A 20,041-nucleotide genomic window follows, 5' to 3' on the forward strand; every position below is an offset into this window, starting at 1 on the left:
TAAAAATTAAAAAAATAGACAAATCGTCTTGGAGCCTGCATTCTATGAGTGGATCTAAATAAATCAAATATATATTTAGATGGAAAGAATGCTAAATGGTTGTAAATCTTAGGGAGAAAAATCAGGGTGTTTGAATGGTTTTGTTGAATGCTCTGTGATGGAAGATGGAACTAGAATAAATGTTCAATGCAACGGTCAGGAAAGAACACTATGGGAAGGTTCTATTAGAGGAAAAACCTATAGGTGATGAGTGTACAAGCCATGTGGGAGAGAAAGTATTCCAGGCATAGAGAGGAGCAAGCACAAATCCCTTGTTGTTTCAGAGAAAACAAGCCTTCTGGACAAATTAATATCCATCTGATGAATAATGTGACTTTATATTTTTAAAAAAGAGTATAGCTAATCTAATAATTAAAAAGAAAAACAAAATTCCAGATTTTCTACATGAGATGTTTATGAAACCTCTCTGGCTTCATGACGTCATACAAATGGGTTGGTTTTGGCTAGTTAGATGATTTGGAATAATTGATTTTAATGTTTGAAAAGATCCTGTGACTTTAATTTTGTTTCCCTCAAAACAAAGATGCTAGGTTTCCAAAGAAACTTGAGTATTAATTCTCGGTGGTGAGGCTATTGAACTTTAGCATTTTTTAGTTCTCTTAACTTGAAAGTGACTTACTTATGAATATTGTACAGATATTAAATGATATAACAAATACAGCTTGACATTAGACAGTATTCAAGGATATAGCAGCTAGTCGAGACAGGCCCTTTTTTTAAAACTCTGGAGCTATCCTGGTGACTATTATTTTTTAATGATCTTTTTTTTTTTTTTTTTCACTTGACTGGTTGTCCCATTTTCACCCTAATCTTTAAATTCTTTTGGAATTAGTCACAGAAAAAAGGACAGCAGTCGCAGTTCCTGCAAAGCCGTAACTTAAAATGCATAGCCTTATGTGAAGGTAAGTTGAAAGTTTTACAAGCCTTGTAGAGTTCATTCTCTATCTAATCTGTATTTAAGAATTTAAGTATGTTTACAGAATACACATAATGAACTAGTGAAAGCTTTATTCCTTATGGCCATCTCTAAGGGAACAATGGAAAAAGGGGCCAGAAGAGATCTAAAGGTTAAAACCAAGGAGTAGAATTGGCGAGAATGTGAACAGTAGTATATTTTATTCTTGGTAGAGATTTCAAAATGGTCATTCTCTATTTCTGATTAGGTATTGCTTACCTCTTTTGTTCATATGCCCCCTTCCTCTTTATGCTGGTTTCTGAATGTATAATACCATGAAAAATCTGAAAAGATACACCAAGTGCTGAGGAGAAAACCCGACAGATCTTTCTTGTTCTTTCACTGAAATTATTCTTCTGTTTGGAACTTAGGACAAAAAATTGATAAGCAATTTGCAAAATCTTATCCTTTCCTTTGTTCTTGCTTTAAAATCTGACTTTGACTAAAAGCTTGTTTCTTCTCCTTGGGTTGGAAATTTCTGTAGCCACTGTTAACTGTTTAAAGTTTTGATAGTCATAGAGGATGCTAAGTTGCTTTCTTCGTAGTTTCCCAAGTCACCACTGAAATACACAAGTGATTTCCTTCCTAGTGTTACACTAATCATGTTCCAGAAGTAAAATTGTTACCTGGCATGCCACTATTTTTATTTACATTTCTTGAGAGTTTAATAAGGTTAAGAGTTTTTTCTATGTTAATTTGTTAATGCTTTTTTTTTTTTTTTTGCTCTTAGATTTCTAAGAGAAGGAACAAAGTAACTTAGAATAAAATAGTTCTTCATTTTGTCTTCCACTTACAGTGATCACCTCACCTGACCTGCACAAACATGGAGAGATATGGGTTGTCCCAAATACTGATCATGTCTGCACACGATTCTTTTTCGTGTAAGTGTAAAGGCTCAAATTCATGTTTCTGTCTTCTCCGTAAATGAGGAAGTAGTAACTGCATTATTATTTGGTCGCTTTAGCTGCCAAAATATAACCGACAAGTATTTTCTCAACTTCATGTCCTTTTTTTTAATTTTAATAAGCTTTAAAAAGCTAGTCATATTTACATGCTGTTAACTTAGAAGAACTGAAGAAAAATATGGTCCCTTTAACCATTGTCTGTGTGTATGTATGTATACGTGTGTGTAAGTGTAAATATACGTACATATGGATCTTATATGTATCTACATAGATATATACACACATATAAATATACACATTTATTCTTTATAGACTTTAGAAATGTTAGAATGGGGAAAGAGGAAAACAATGATGAGAAAGTCTTATTCCTATCAAACTTTGATCTCATCCCATAGAATACAGGCTGGCAATTCAGGGCATGTTAATGTAGATTTTTTGACAGAGCTATAGCATAAGAGCTGCATTAAAATTCAGTAGCATTATTTTTCATCCCTAAATAAATGAGTGCAGTTCCTGTCTGTCTGACGTTTGCCCATGCTTGCTTAACTCTGTCTTTTCCCCAAGCTTGTTTCTTCCTCCTCCGCGGTCCTGTCATAGAAAGGACCTCAAGGAAGAGCTTAGCATATCTGCTTTGTACTTTTATGCCATTTTCTAAAGAGAAGCTGGAAAGGTGCACTGACTTGTTTTATAAGCTGTATCAAAATGACTGTATCATGATTCCTTCAATATGTAGTGTAGCTGTAGCATCCTATGCCGGCAGCAGTTGATCTATGAGCTCATTGACAGACTCCTCACAATGAAAATGTTACGAACTGTCTCGTTTTCTTTTAGATCAGCTGAAAACTATGACTTTCTTATCATACAGATTTATATGTTATATATTTGTATATCTTTTGTATTTATGATACCTATTAATGCATAGATTGCATACAGTATGAGACATATACACAGCTATAGATTTCATGCTTAACGGTGAGGCGGCAGTGAATATTGTGTAAAGAGCCCCACTGCTTGTGACCAGGCCACTTGTGTACAGCCTCACCAGTTATTAGTGAGGTGACGTTAGCCAAGCTGAGTAACCTCGCTAAGCTTTATCAGTAGTTACAATAAACCTGGGTCAGTTAGAATCCCAACAGGAAACCACAGGCACATGAGAAACATGTAATTTCTGTCATTCACAATTAGATTAAGTACAAAAGTGTGGTTCTAGGGAAATCATAGGTCTAGTGTAGGAAGCAGGATCTAGTAGCACCAGAGCTCTTAAACATCCTCAGGTCCAAAAACACTAGAACAGGAAGCAGTTATCAGAACCTGGTAGCATAGCCTTTTCTAGTTCAGCAGCTTTGAAAGGAGTCATGACCTTCAGTTCAGGGGTCCTGGTGGGGCTGGAACCAAACAAAACTTTGACCTGACCTTCCCGCCAGTGCTCTGCTGAGATGCCTTACTGGACAAACTCTACCAGAACTAGAGGACAAAGTGGGCATACTGACCAAGCATACACATCTCCTAGGGCAGAAGGCAAGGTAGAGAGGGGTGCCTTGTGGCTCTGTAGGCTCCTAGGTTTTTAAGGTTATGATTCAGATTAAGTTGTAGCACAGTGCAGGTCTCCATTGAAAGGCACTCATTAAATATGTTTTCCCTTGTTTCTTGCTCATTTTGGCTCTTATTGTTAGAGAATCAACCTTCCAAAAGATATCTCCAATTACAAAGTTATTTCATTGAGTGACCTAGAGATTTTGATGAAAAAGTAACTCCAGAGTCCTTTTCTTAGCCTGATATCACTCTGCTCCTTTTAGCATCTTGCTAAAATTCAAATTTGTTGAGCTAAATAAACAACTTTAGATATGGACATAGGCAGTAAACATTTCCAGTATTATTTCTTTGCAGTTTTACATAAATTATACATAAACTAAATCGGTAGAGATATGTGTGTGGGTGTGCGTATGTGTGTGTTGACTGGAGAGAAGAATTTCTATATTTCATAAGAAAAAGATGAGGGGGGAAAAAAACATCTGAGGAAGAGAGTAGATACTTTCAGTACACTCAGATATTTCCCGAATACTACAAAGGAAAACATTCTGTTAAGGTAATGATTTTCATTTCTTTATAAACACAGATGAGATTTCATCCTTTTTCCCTGCTTCCTCAGGAGAGAAGGGACTAATTAAGGAAAATTGATAAGATTCAAAACACATCAAAAGGAGAATCCATTCACTTACTAATGTACATTCTAATTACAACCATCAGTTTCTTTATAAGGGATGTGATCACAGAGTTCCACTAGTGATGTTCCTCCCCAGTGAGTGGTAACATCTAGGAAAAGAATAAATTGATAAGAAATGAGTTATCATAAACATGCCATAATCAGAAATTCGGTTTCTCTTCGTATTTTATTTTTTTTAACACATCATGACCTAGAGTTAGATGCTTGGCCTGATGACTAAGATATAAATTAATGAGGCCTCCTTTTTTTATCTGATATTAAGTGAAAATATTAAAAATTATAATAAATTCTATGCTAATCTGATTTCCAGAGTGAAGGAGATAATGAAATAGTCATGCAATAGCCTAATCACATTCTTCCCCACAAGTAAATAACAGAGAAAAAATGGGGGAAATTTGAGGGAATAGGGTATCAGAAAAAACTAAAAGTAAAATTTAAAAGAAGATATCCTTTAGGGAAGAAAAGAGAGAAGAAGAAGTTTGAAAAAATGTTAGAGAATTCCAAAAATGCATAAACTTAAATATAAATGCTTCAGGCAAAATGTAATCATTCAGATGTTAAGAACAGATTCCAGCCAATTTTGAGTGTCTTGGAGTTGTTGCTAAAGTTTGATTCTGTTATTGGCCTTGAGACACCTGAGTGCAAAGACACTAAGGTCAACATGTAGAAATAAGGCAGACATTTTTTTAAATGAGTTTTATTTTTTCCGTTATAGCTGGTTTACAGTGTTCTGTCAGTTTCCTACAATACAGCAAAGAGACCCCATCACACATACGTGTATACACTCTTTTTCTCATGGTTTCCTCCATCGTGCTCCATCATAAGTGACTAGATACAGTTCCACCAGTGCCATACAGCAGGATATCATTGCTCATCCATTCCAAAGGCAGTAGTTTGCATCTATTAACCCCTTATATCTAGAATCTAATATACGGCAGCCATTTTTAAAAGGGCCAGAAGTTGAGCTCAGACGGGGGCTCTGAAAACCAGACAGACCTATTGTGCTGTAGTCATGTACGACAAAAATGTTTATTTTTCACAGTGAGTAGGAATTTTGAAGCTAGAGAGGAAAACTTACCATTGTTATTGTCTATAAATAGGAGTAAATAATAAAACCCAAGAGGAGGTAATTGATGATTTGGCAGGTTATCAGATTAGGTGTATCTTAGTGCCTGAGCACTCCCTGATACAGTGGCCCCTGCACCCAAACTGCTGTGGTGAAAGCGTTTAGAGATGGGGGTATATCTTCTCCCTCAGCTGTTTAGCACCACGGAAAGGCTAAGTAAGAACCACCACATTTTCACATCTTGCTTATCTGGTGACAATCTACACATTTAATGCTTTTGTGGTTCTTTGATTGAAAGCAGGCAGATCTGCGAATGAACTGTTTCCATCTTTTTCTCTGTTACCTAGATTTAAGGTATATATTTCTTAGAACATTTCAAGAAATTCAGAAATGTAAGAGCAGAAAGGACCAAATAAAACAGACCCTTCTCAGAAAAGAGACATGGGGTATTTTCAGGGTTTTGAGTCAAGCCAATCTCAGTGCTAAAGAGGCCTTCCTCTGCAAAGTCTATTTTATTTTTAACGTTGAGCTCAAATACCGCCTCTTCCATGAAGCTCCTAAATCAAAATTAAACTTTCCTTCTGGTGTTCCCACAGGTCAGTGCCAAACTTCCATTTAAAATTCAGTTTATTCATTGTATCTGCCTCTTCCATGAGGCTGTGAACTTCTAAAGGGCAGACTCCTCCTCTTGGTTTTTTACTGTCCTGTGTGTCCTGCATTACCTTGCATGGCACCTGAGGCACCATTGCTTGTCAGTAAATGTTTAACAAATGAACAAAAAATGGGAGCAAAAAGGAAAATATTTTGGAATACATATGGGTTTTAAGTCAAAATTTAGCTACAAGAAAAATTTATAAAAGAAGTACTGTATCAAGGTTATAACATGAAATAAGAGATATATTGCATCATGATTTTTCAAAAGATACACCGTGTTTGGATGGAAACTGAGCAAGGAGACAGCTTATTTATGAAGTTAGCCGACAGGACATTCAGTCATGGCTCAGTGACATAAGCCGTGTGACATCAAGCTGATACAATCGGGGAACTTTGCTTTATCCCCAGTCAATAATAAATCCAATTTCTCTGTCTCTAACCCAGATCTGTTTCCAAGGTTGAAACTGCCTCATCACTCCCCTGCTTAAAACTCTTTGGTAACTGCTTCCCACTTAAAAGATGAAGTCCAGTCTCTTCTTACAAAGGGAACCACCTGCCTCCTCGGTGCTTTGTTCATCCTTCAGTGCCACTGCATTGCAGGTCCTGGAGATCCAGCCCCCAGCTGCGTGCTCACCGTTTCTCATTGCTCCCTCTTTCTTACCCCAGGACGTTACACTTTACAACCTGAACTGTATAGTGGCATCTCCAGGCTCCACGCTTTTGTTCTTTTCTTTCTCCATTAAGCTTGGATTCTCTCTTCTGTTCTCTTTCCTCAGATTTTTTCTTATCTAATTCCCACTTTTCTTTTAAATCTTAGTGTGTGTCCTCCTCCCAGAAACTTCCCTCGGTGCCTTTGTGCTGCTCCTATTTGTTACTATATAATAACCCTGAGCATGTTTTTTATTATTAGATTATTCTTTCTTTTTTATGGGCTAAAAATTTGGTAACAATTTTATTATTTTTTTTAATGATTTTTATTTTTTCCATTATAGTTGGTTTACAGTGTTCTGACGGTTTTCTGTTGTATGGCAAAATGCAAATTCCATCCATGTTTGGGAATCTTACATCTTGTGCAGAAACACTTTACACACACACACACACACACACACACACACACACATTCTTTTTCTCACATTATGCTCCATCATGTTCCATTGCAAATGACTACATGGAGTTCCCTGTGCCATACAGCAGGATCTCATTACTTATTCTTTCCTATGTCTTGTCTTCTCATTACTTTGTATGCCTCTTGAGGTCAGGGACTATGTGACGTATTTGTGATTATGTACCTAGCACAGTGCTTGGCAAGTACATAGGAATGAATGAAATGCCCATATTATAAGTACTTGCTGGATTTTTCCTCTCCAAAAGTCCACTAATACCTTAATATCATTCTGTACAAAGTGGAACCCATTATTGCTAAATCCCCTAGCCAATTTCGCACCTTTCTAAATCTATGCAGTCATTTTACACATCAAAGAGACTTGAAACCTGAGCCGTAGTTTTCAATTTCCCTTTCCTTGCTCACTGGAATCATTAGCTCCCAAGTACATCCTCTCACAGTTTTCTTCTATAAATACCTTTGTTTCCATGTGTATCATTCTCTCCCCCAGAGTACACCAAAAGATTAGCAGTTATTCTCCATGCTTATGGTTTCTTCATTGCTCCTAATCTATTTTTTACAATGCCAGATTTTTTTAAACATTACTATTATTGACACTAGTGATACCTATTCAGTGTAAAGAAACTAAAATCAAAGGTAAGCAAAGGTAGAGACAGTCACCCATGATATACCCCCACTTAGAGTTACCTGTGCTTAGTAAGATCATACACTTTATACCACATTAATTTTTCAAAAGGAGAGTTTTGAATATTCCCTGCTCATACACTTACTAGCAAATAAACACATGGCATCCTGTAACACAGAGCCCATTTGACTTTACTTCAATTACCCAGGCAAGCCACTGATGAAGTAAAATTGTTATCCAAGCGGTCTCTTGAAAAAAGCTTGGAATCGTTTTCTCCACTACTGTGCCTTTGCTCAGTCACTCCAAATGCTTGGCCTTCTCACTAGCTCAGCCTTTAGCCCATCTTTCAAAGCTTCACTATATAGTCTTTCCCATGGGACCCTTCCTGACGTCCCAGTCAGACAGGATATCTGTCCTGGCTCTGAATTTTGCTTGTCCTTTCTTTGTATCACCAGGCCTCCTTGTCCTTACAGTTATTTGCATAACTCAGTTATCTCCCTGAGTGAAATGCAAATTCTGTCTGTGTTTGGGAATCTTACATCTTGTGCAGAAATACTTAATACATATTGAATGAGAGCAATGACAAAAGACCGAATGTTCTAACCTAATGAAAAGATTTATACATGGGCTATGAAGTAGACAGTGCACTTACAGCATCAGATTTCTTACAAGAACTTTGGAGAAGTGCTGGATATCATTCAGTTCACAGTGAATTTTCTCTCTTGCTAATGAGAAACAGTGCTATTATTTCTGGCTGCCAGATTTAGGGAGTCAGAAATAAACTTATGTGTACCAATCTTAAAATTGTCACAAAAACTGCCATAATCAGTTTGAAAATAAAGCTTGTCAATACATTCAAGTTTTTGTCCACGAAATTTCCTTCCATACTCAAGAGAGTTCCAGATAGCTAAATTCCATCTGTTGTCTTATTTTCTCTCTCTCTCAGCTTTTAAAGCAAATTGGTTTATTTTTATTAAAAGTTTAGTAATCTTTTATACTCCTGGAAACATAAGTAATTTTTGTCTTCTTTTAGATGGTTTCATTTTTCTTTCTTTAGTCAAGTGTATCATTTCCCTACTGATAGCATTTTTGCTCTATTTTTTTTAATTTTGTTGTTTCCTAGACATAAGTTAACTTCAGTGTTACATTAACAACCTAGTGTTTGTAATACTGATAAATAGCTGCAAAATATTCTTTGTGCTATATTGTAATAAATTTCCTAGTACCATTAGTAATGCATGTATCTAAGCCTTGCTGGTTGCCCAGATCAAATGGTAGTTGGTTTTTCTTTTATCATTACATATGCTTCATAGCTTAAGACACCCAAATGACTTTGGCCCTTGGCTGATTTTATCCCTCCAACCAAGCTATTGTGCTTTCCTGAGGGCCTCAGGGACATTGGGAAAATAAGCATTTTTCTTAAATACTTTCAGTCTCAATCTCTCACTCTTGCTCTCTGTTCTCTCCTCCCTTTATGCTATTTCTATAAATTATTATAGTTCATTGAAAGAATGTGAGTCTCCTCTCCTGTCCATTAACTTCACATTCTTATACATGCCGATGAATGTATATTTGGGAATGGCAAACCCTTTCATTCGAGAAATAGAGTGAGAAAGGAGTGATGGGTCATGACCAGAGAGGAAGTTTAGGCTTCAGTTATAAAGGACCCATGTATGCCTGTGCCAGTGACACCGGATTTTGTTCTGCAAGGGAAGTGAAGACCATTTGCATCACTATAGCAGGGCAGAGAATAGTCTGGTAGGAGGGTTGGTGGGGGTAAGTGTAGAGATAGACTAGTTTTAATGTTATTACAGTAGTCTAGGTCAGCATTTCTCACTGTGAAAAGAGATGTACTTGACATTGTGGCTTAGGAAAGAACAACCTTACTTTGTGTGCTGCAGTCCAATGCTGTCTGTCCTGCTGTATTCTAATTTCGTTGAAAAATACTAGCCTGAACAAGGTAAATTAATTTCAAAGCCTGCTGCTCACTGTACACAACCTGCAACTTGAAAAGTACTTGTTTAGATGAATGACAATGAAGGTCTAAATGAAGGTGATGGCGCCAGGTGGAGAGAAGATGCAAATGGGAGTAACGAGGAAAATGGAGGCAGGATAACTTGAGGACTTACCGGACTTGGGCACATGAAATAACAAAAAATGTCTGATATTTTCTTTTTGGTAGAATGGGTGGATGAGGGTACTGAAAATTGAGATATTGATGGAGTCGAAAAGCGCAGTTTTGGGGTAAATTAAGTTCATTTTTTTGTTTTGTCTTTTTAGGGCCACACCCATAGCATATGGAAGTTCCCAAGCGAGGGGCTGAATCAGAGCTACAGCTGCAGGCCTATGCCACAGCCACTGCAACTTGGGATCCCAGCTATGTCTGCAGCCTACACCACAGCTCATGGCAACGCCAGATCCTTAACCTAATGAGCAAGGCCAGGGATTGAACCCGTGTCTTCATGGTTCCCAGTTGAATTCGTTAACCACTGAACCACAACGAGAACTCTAAGTTCAGTTTTGAATATACCACCTTTGTGATTTCTTTCGGAAAATTACAGTTGGGGAAAGATGTGAGGGTTGGAGATGCAGTTTTAGAATCAGCATGTGGGTGACAGTTATAGCAATGGGAGAGACTAAAGTAAAGTGAGTTTGCATATTGTGAGAAGAGAGAACACTGAAGATGGAATTGTGGGTAGGACCAGCACTGGGATGTGAGGGCAGGGAAGAGCATGCAATGCAAGGGGTTGAATGAATAATCAAAAGCCAGCTGGGGAGTGAAGAGAGGATATAGCTTCAAGAAAAAAGTAGTCAACTGCATCACATGGCACAGAGATAGCAAAGCCAGTCTCCTGAATTCATCAGCTAGGGGGCCATGGGCAACCGTGGTCAGTACTTTTCGGAAGGATAGTAAGATCTAAACAATGATTTCAGTGGGTTGAGGGGAAAAAAGATAAAAGTTATAATGTATTACAGGCAAATCTTAATCAAGATCAACTTTAAATTGAAAAATAGAGATGGTAGTATATAGACTGGGTGTCCATTAAGCTGATGATATCTTATTTAGTGTTACGTCCAAAGTATAGAGAACATAGAAGGTGCGTTGACTACACCCAAAGTGCCATACAGATAGGACACATAAAAGGCACCAGTTAGGAAATTTAGGATGGAGATACATGTGGACTGGTATCTGAAATTGGGAAGCCTTCAAGAAGCAAAATAGGAGTTCCCGTCGTGGCTTATTGGAAACAAATCCAACTAGGAACCATGAGGTTGTGGGTTTGATCCCTGGCCTCACTCAGTGGGTTAAGGATCCAGTGTTGCCATGAGCTGTGGTGTAGGTTACAAACATGGCGGCTCAGGTCCCGCAGTTGCTGTGGCTGTGGCGTAGGCCAGCAGCTGTAGCTCTGATTTGATCCCTAGCCTGGGAACCTCCATAGGCCACAAGTGCAGCCCTTAAAAAAAAAAGAACCGAAACAGTTCTAAGACCTGCCACTCTTCCCACTTCTTTCCAAATAGTATGATTTTCTTTGGGTCTGCTCCATGCTTTTTTTTGTCAGTCTCTTCTTCTCCATAGCCTACATCCTAGAGGAGCTAGCCCAGTTGGCTTAGCCAAATGCCATTATCTCCTTTGGACCCAGCCTTCAAACCAGGTTGCTACCCTAGCCTTGGCTCAGAATTATGCATGGCTTATCTTACCCTAAGTCCAATGAGTAGCCAAGATTTATAAAAAAAAAAAAAAAAAAAAAAAACAGGCTAACGTATTTTATGTGTCCAATAAAGTAAATCTTTAAATAGTTTGCTATAAAATGCCTGATTAGATCTGGATAATTCTAAAGCATTTCACTTTACGCATTCTCTAGTTCTTAACAGAGCACGTACTGTTTGATCTCCTAAAAAAATTATTTATAACTAGACGTCGTACCACATATCCCATTCTTTTTTTTTACAATACTGTTTTACCACTGGGGGCCTTGTGTATGTGTGTGTGTGTGTGTGTGTGTGTTTGCATGGTAAGAATTAACCAAGTTTAAACTTAATAACAAATGCAGTTATCACTAGGTTTATAAGCAGTTGATTATGTAAGAACCTAAGTTCTCATTGCTATATGTCATCTGCTTCATTTTTTGTATTGTGCTATTTCAGGAGAATTTAAGTGTGGTGAGGAAAAGACAGTGGCACATATTAATCTTTGAGACACTGTACCCACATCCCTGGTTATCTGTTTTGGAGTAATTACCACTTCTCTAAAGCTTCTGTCTTGAAGTCTTTTTTAGGAACTAACATTAATTCATAACCTATTCTACTCTGAATATTATTGTGGAAGCTCAAAAATTCATTCTTGAGGAATTCTTAGGGCCCAAGTAAGTTTATTTGAGGAAATGAAATATCATCTGTAATAATTATTTCTTTCTGAAGAACTTAGTAATGGCTGTCCTTTAATGTTATATTTTCACTTCTGTGGCTTAGCTGAACTTAGCAGACTTGCATTCTTATAGGAAGTACCAACATAAATAAGCACAGGGTTTATACCCTCAACCCTGTGATAAGAAATACCTCAACCCTGTGATAAGAAGAAAAATGCAGCACCAATCAGAACAGAATAATAATTAGAAGACAGGCATGGCAAAGAAGCAGTGGTAGAAAATGAAGTGAATTTTCTGAGTGTCACTGATCAGAGAATAAAGAAATGATTGAAGCAGGAGTGAAGTCCAGAACTGGATAAATTGGGATATGGGATTGACAGATGCACACCACCATGTATAAACTAGATAAACAAGAAGGATTTACTATATAGCACAGGGAACTATATTCAATATCTTTAATTAAACTATAATGGAAAAGAATAAGAGAGAGACAGAGAGTGTGTGTGTGTGTAAAATGAAATCCAGAACCAAAGGAATACATAACTGAAGTTGGTATGTTCTTCGTATAACAACTGCTGGAGGGAATGTTTTCAAGGCCAAAGACACTAGGGTGCTTCCTGAATCTCAGGCAGTGCTTTCTGTGGAGTTTAAAAAGTCAGACTTTAAAAGGAAGAGACACATTAGCGTATGACGCAGAATAATCATGTGTTTAGGAATGCGAGCTTTTCTGTGTTCAGTAATGTGAGAATATTATTAAATACAACCAAGAAATAACTCTTTTGCTCTTGATCCCTTTGCAGTCTATTTTAGGTATCGAAAAGCATTTCTAAGCTGTTTTAAATGCTTTTTTGGATGTTTTTGAATGTTTTGTTTCTGTGTTGTGTGTTTTAGCTATGAAGATGGCCAAGTGGGAGACACAAATATTAACACACAAGAAGGAGGCATTCACAAAGAGATCCTTCGAGTAATTGGTAATCAAACTGCTACTGGTTAAAGGACCACCATTTAATTAACATGATTTGAAAGCCTTCCTCGGGTTCAAAGCTGGATTTTGAACTGAAGAAGATGATAAAATAATTTATTGTTATTATAAACAAAATTAACCCTTTGAATACTGATTTTTTTCTTAGTATTTCTAAGTATCTCATTAAATGCCTAAAATGGTATAAAATTTACCAATTGTAGGGTTATGGAATCTAGTAATAAAATTACAACAGCACTTAAACTGAAGTTTGGGTTGCTCACACAATAAACAGATTGAAAAAACAGTTTTGTGCTGATATTTTTATATTAAACTCTTTAATTGGAAATTTGGTATTATATACTGACATTTTAGGGTCCAAAAATAGAATTGAGAACATTTTATAATGGCGTCTAAATCTATATGATACTTTGCAATAAGTATAATGTTTGCACATTCAGATGTGCTATATAATTAGTGATATGAACATTAAAATGTTTGGGGGAGGGATGTCTCCTAATCTGTTGTTTTTCCTTATACAAAACAATTAGTTCTTAGATGCAGTGCTTTGCCCAAGAGTATGTAATATATCTGTAGATTCATGCATCGAAATGTGTGATTGTGCATATATGTGTATATGTACACATATATGTATTTTAACAACAGAGATAGCGCAGCTCCACAACTCTAATATCATTCAATGAAAAGAAAATAATATTCAGTAGGCAGGAAGATCTGGACATAAACCAAGATATGAGCCAAATTCACCACCGTTCATTCACTGAAAATATTTGCAAAAAGTTTCTATTTGTTTAAAGAATTTTCCCTTCAGTTAAAATTCAACTCTTTATAATGTTATAATTGGGGGAACATAGATGCCCCACGGGACTAAATCTATATTCAAGTGATCATGTGTTTAAAAGAATGTCCTCAGAATTTAAATAGTATATATATTTTTATTTCTTACAAGGGAACATTTTTTACATTTATTTATACAACACCAGAATTTTTATATTTTTTCATCTAATACCACTGCTTATTTTTTTCATATTGAGAAAGAAGACAAACTTTGACGTTTTCTTTTATATTAAAAGAACACGAGTTTATAGAGAACAATAACATCAGCTCTCAGCATTCTCCTTTCAAGAGTCATGTGCTCATCAAAATCATTTCTGTTTCTTTAGGTCCTAAAGTTCTCACTCATTACAAGTTTTAATTGACAGTATTTATTTGCCTACATGATGCTTTTGGAATAAGGCCATTCGTGAGGGCAGTTTAATTAGCAAGTCTGCCACTTTATTCAAACCCTGAATCAAGGCTCATATCTGATTCTAATTTATTTAGAAAGAAAAAAAACTAAAATGTATACTCATTTGCAAGTATCATGTTATAAATTCTGTGCTTATTTCTTTTGGTATAAAAGGTGAGAACAAAGGTCATACACCATTAAGGATTGCTATTTAGGAAGTATTTACGAATCGTCTGTTTTCTTATGTTGTAAATAATTGATGTGCCACTTATTTCTGCAAAAAATAGACTTGAAGTGGTTGGGATATTAATCATAGTGATAGGATTCACTTAAAACATTGATCTGTTTTGACTTGTGCCTCTGAACTCAAGACCAGACTGAGGTTAATACTGCTATGTATGGTAGGACCAAGGTTCAGTACCTTAGTTAGTGTTGTGTGACCAGATATTTGAAAAACTTCACTTAGGACAAGAGAACTGCTTCTTTCCACCAAGATTCCCCAAGGCTTCTGAATCCCTTTGTGTTTTTTAAAACATTTTAAAGCAAAAAAAAATTTACTTTTTCACAGTCATTTTGTGGGACATGCATAGGTGTATGATATAAATATGAGGCTGTAATAAATAGCAAGATTTGGAAATTGAAATCTTGAAACTCCACCTCTTTGGCCACTAGGACCATTGGGACACCTCCAAAAATTCTCTTTAGTGCCTCCAAGCATAACTGAAAAACCACTAAGCCACTAAGCGTTTCCTTAACAGTTGAGTGATCTGTGAGGAGTATGTATTAGAATCTGAACTGGAAGGGGAGCTTGGAGGACTCAAGAAAGACTATTTAGGGGAGACAAACCTTCACAATACAAATTTTTACTGTCAGCTTAAAATAAAAATAGATTCATCTATCAGAGCAAGGAAGGTAGTTGATAATTTTAATACCCTCTAAATAGTACAGATAGTAGACATTGTTTATGATAATAAGATGTCTTCTAATGATAACTGAATGCTTTTGCAGTGCCAAATGACAGATTTTCGTTTGTTTTGAAAAATTATCAGAGCCTTTTTATCTAAGCCTTTTTACTTAATATTCTAAGTATATTCTTTCAGTCTTATCATTGGACTTGCAATGTTGGGGATACTATAGTTTACTGATGCTTATCTTTATTTCTAAAGAATCTAATTTCAGTATTCATTACTAAATGGATATCATGCTTCCAAAATCCAAGGAGGTCCTTAAAATTTGGAAGTGTAAACATTATTATAATGCCTTGATTCAGTCACCCAGTTAAGATACTATCTTTTGATATATTTAAAGATTCCAAATATGTGATACTGTATTGTACTTACATAATCATTTGAAGTCTGTTCGCTGATGCTTTGTAATAGTTATTTATATTAATTGTATAGCCATTACTACTTAATATTAACCCACTGAACAAAGGCAGTCATTTATTTTCATTCTTAAAACAAGGGAAGAACCTTAATTTATTAGTCCTACTTTTTTTCATGAATTACTGATTTGTAATTTCACTTTGAATAATTTGTCCTCTTCCATTGTCCACTGTATTTAAAAAGATAAGAAAATAATTGAACATTTAAGAAGAGAAAACAGTAATAACATATATATAACCTCGTTCTATAGAATACTTTAAGGTAAGATACTTTTGGTGCCTTAGATTGCATTATGTTGAAATGTTTTTTATTTTATTGCTCAGCAAATTTCAGTCAAATGTTGGATTTAGAGGGGGTCTTGAAATTTAAAGTTTAAATATAAGAGTGCCACATCCTTCAATTCATTATCAAAGACTATGGGATATAAGAAGCTAACCCAAACTATCGTTAATGCTAAGAATGAATATTTCTCACTGAAAAATTTAGAAAAGAAATTCCTCAATGATTTTTCCCCTTTGCTAAAAGCAAGGAAACTTTTAATATATATAATCTATGAATCTTTATTATCACTGAAAGAATTTTAGCAGTACTTTATACCATAATACCATAACTTGCCTTAGAGCCTGGGGTTTCAGAAAGTTCTAAGGGAAACCTCATCATCCTTGTTAAAGTCTGGATGACTTCATCAGATAGTGTTTAATATGTTAGGAAGGGCCTTTCAATCTTGGACCATCTACCACTTAAATATATGGCTTTCATGGTGACACTTGAAGCACATTTAAAAAATATTATGATATTATTCTGTTGACCTGCAGAATTCTTCATTATAACACTACCTCAAGACAAATGATAGACTGTTGGTTAAAATAAATTGAGTTTCCAGTTTAAGGATCAAATAAAATTTTACAAATAGGAGTCATCGAATAATTCAACAGTCAAGATCATGCTGGATCTAGATTGTCAGTTGCCTCTTGACAATAGAGTAATGGGAACATTTCACTCACTAGTGATAAATAGCATAGTTATCAGCCAGTGAGTTATGTGAAGAGGTTTCAAGTTGCAAAGTTTGAAAAGAATTACTTCCCTTTAGAACTGGTTTTCTACATGGGCCAATTCTATGTCCATTCACCTTAAAGCCAAAAAGAATTGCCCACCCTCAACAGTTAAAGGATTAAAATACCCAACTGCTATACCAGAATGGCAGAACCAATATTCGAATATTCCGGCATTGAATGCCTGATAAATTTTTGTCACGTTATATATAAATTTGATGTATATTAATACCCAGTAATTTTTTCTTGAGGATTTTGTATACACTGTGATATATTAGGATAAGTTTTTGTAGTTCAGAGGAATTTCAAGTAGTTTTTAGACAAAACATATCCATGAGTGTGAAAAAGCTGTGTTGAAGAATAGATTGCATTACACATTTACCCGCCAGTCAGTAAAACATAGTGCTTATTTACATAGTCAACATAATTTAATGTCCTAAAAATAATTTCCTCAATCTGCCCAATATTTAATGTATCATTCAAGATTTTTAAAAAATGCAGCCGCTCCTTTATGTAAACATTAAGATATGCCTATGTTTCTTTACATATAACAGCCTTCTTTACAATAAATTTCTTGACTTTTGTGCACAAAAATAGTATTGCAACCTGCTATTTAGCCTTTGGTGCCTTAGAGTTATTATAAATATTTAACAATATGTACATAATGTAAATACTGCCAAAAGATCACTAAGGCCAAATATTTTCTCTATTCACTTTTTATTGCACTTGCTTTCTATTGCTACTTAAGCCTCTTTTATCCAGCTTTGTAATAGTTCTAACATTGTAGCCAATGTAAATGTTGACTTTCAATAAATCTGAATTTGTTCAACAAGTACGGTATATGTGGGCACTATTTTGAAAACCCGGTTAGGCCTTACATACTCCTCACGATGAATCTTACTTTTGGGACTAGATCTTTGATGTTCTCAACAAACTCTTAAAATGATGTTGCCCTTTTCATTTAAAAAAAAAAAAAAAAACTTTTAAAATAAGAGGGAATAAAATAAAACACTCTGCTTGCCAGCAGTCCCCACGTAGTTGCAATAGATTGAATTGGTCATGTGAGTACCATTTTAATTTAAAGTTCTATCAAGAAATACAGGATTGAAACAAAAGACTTTTTGCACATTTTGTATGTACGCTCTGTTTATAAACCCCTTTAGCCTAATATCAAATGGAGCACTTCAAATGAACTGTCCTGAATTTTCTAAGCATTTCTGACTTGATGAATGATTGGAAAATGTTTTGTAAAGCACTACTTTTTATAAAACATTTCATTGACTAAGACATTGGTCCATAAATAGATATAGTTCTCTAAACACATTAATAGTAAGTATTTATGAGGAGCTAAGTTTATATGCTTGTCATCAATAAAATAATGTTACTCATGTTACATTTATAGCTGAGATATCATAGATAACAAACTTTCATTTTTTAGAGTTGATGTCAGTTACTCTAGAAATACTTGTTAGAGTCTAGTACGCTTTTTTTTTTCTTTCTTTTAGTCTTTTTGTCTTTTCTAGGGCTGCACCCGAGGCATATAGAGGTTCCCAGGCTAGGGGCCTAATCAGAGCTATAGCCACCAGCCTATGCCACAGCCACAGCAACACGGGATCCAAGCCGCGTCTGCGACCTACACCACAGTTCACGGCAACGCCAGATCTTTAACCCACTGAGCAAGGCCAGGAATCGAACCCATAATCTCATGGTTCCTAGTCGGGATTTGTTAACCACTGAGCCACAACGAGAACTCCTAGAGTCTAGTATGCATTTTGACGGTCAGTATAAGGAATAGAGCATGGCCATCAGCAGGACACTTACTAGACTGTCCCCAATCTGAGGATAAGGTCTTTAAACGAAAGTGGAAGGAAAATTGGCACAGGACAGAAGTGGTCTTACAGATGAAAGAGTCTTGAATATGAGTTCCCGTCATGGCTCAGTGGTTAACGAATCCGACTAGGAACCATGAGGTTGCCGGTTCGAACCCTGGCCTTGCTCAGTGGGTTAAAGATCTGGCGTTGCCGTGAGCTGTGGTGTAGGTCACAGACGTGGCTCAGATCCCACATTGCTGTGGCTCTGGCATAGGCCGGCGGCCACAGCTCCTATTGGACCCCTAGCCTGGGAACCTTCATATGCTGTGGGAGCGGCTCTAGGAAAAAAAAAAAAGAGTTTTGAATAAACCTACAAAACTTCATCAATATTTCGACATTCATTGAAATTAAAACTGCAATCCAAATGACATTTTGATCCTTTAATCCTTTGTTAAAAGGACACTTAATCCTTAAATTAGTGTTAATAAATAGTGTTACTAATTTCCATTTACTTATTCACCACTTTTCAGTCTTTTTGCAACAAAGTCACAATGGTTTGCTTTTGCTTTGTTGCAGAAAATACATGTATTAGAAAGCACTTACTTACTGAGTCTTTTTTTTTTTTTCAACCACATTTTTAATGATTACCTTTTTGACTTCACGGCTCCATCTTACTGACTCCTGGAGTTGTCATTCCCTCTGACCAAAAATGACATTTCCCCTCATAGGAATAGAGCCAGCAAGATCGTAGTTTTACATTCCCAGTTAACTAAAAAGATAACAGGCTGGGTTTTTTTTTTGTTTGTTTTTTTTGTTGTTGTTTTTTTTTTTCCAGAAAGCCACTGAGGAATTGAGCATCTGGTCTCTATTTTTGTTCCCAACTTCCAGGTCCCTCTTTTTACTTATTTCAAATGATAGAGACTTGTAACTTGTACAGAAAACTGAAATTTTCAAAGATTCCAAATATATGCATAGTTTAAAAATCATGTATTCTTGAATTTCAGATAAGAGAAATTTTTGATTAGATGGGATTTGCTTTACGTAGCATTTAATAGTTCAGAAAGTACTTTCACACAGAATGTCTCGTTTTCCCATCAACATAACTCTGTGAAACCTGTTAGTAGGTATCTCTCTCTTATAGATGAGAAGTTAAACATGTTGCCCAAAGGATCACTAGGCTCCAAACTGAGGGTGGGGAGTTCTGAAGCTCATCTTTGGTCTCTTTCTAATAAACCATGTTTATTACTTTCGAGATCCCAGTTTGGCAAAATGGTTAGAAAATGTAAGAATTACAACAGGCTAATGGGAAGAGTCGGTGAAGGGTTTGATCTGGTTGTCTTGAAGAGTTCCATCAAGGAGTCGTTTGGTACCATGGTACAGGCTGGGTGTGGTTTTCTTCTGGAAAATCGGGAAGTTGATGTAATTGGCAATGGAAAAATCGTTGTCAGCACCTGGGTGAGTGACATCATGAAGGTGGAGTTTTGGAAGCATGCTGGCAGCTGGGTTCCAAAGGATTTCAGAGAGAGGCAAAAAGCAAGACATGTTGGAAGTCAGTTTTAGTAATTTTGACAGGTACAAAGGCCTGGAGAGGAGGAACTGAGAAA

The 20,041-nt window shown here is 36.1% G+C and overlaps 1 protein-coding gene across 2 annotated transcripts in view; it reads left to right on the forward strand.

Annotated features, from left to right (window-relative positions):
* PARP8 (poly(ADP-ribose) polymerase family member 8) overlaps window positions 1–17,458 on the forward strand; it is a 181,617-nt gene extending 164,159 nt beyond the window's left edge. For both annotated transcript variants that reach the window (XM_021076746.1, XM_003133932.5), the window contains exons 25-27: window positions 893–962; window positions 1,812–1,896; window positions 12,871–17,458. In XM_021076746.1, coding sequence (XP_020932405.1) covers window positions 893–962; window positions 1,812–1,896; window positions 12,871–12,973 — 258 coding nt within the window. In that variant the 3' untranslated portion in view covers window positions 12,974–17,458. The remainder of the gene's footprint in view (window positions 1–892; window positions 963–1,811; window positions 1,897–12,870) is intronic.

The sequence above is a fragment of the Sus scrofa genome, chromosome 16 (genome assembly GCF_000003025.6).
Source record: "Sus scrofa isolate TJ Tabasco breed Duroc chromosome 16, Sscrofa11.1, whole genome shotgun sequence".
In the NCBI taxonomy this organism is placed as follows: Eukaryota; Metazoa; Chordata; class Mammalia; order Artiodactyla; family Suidae; genus Sus; species Sus scrofa.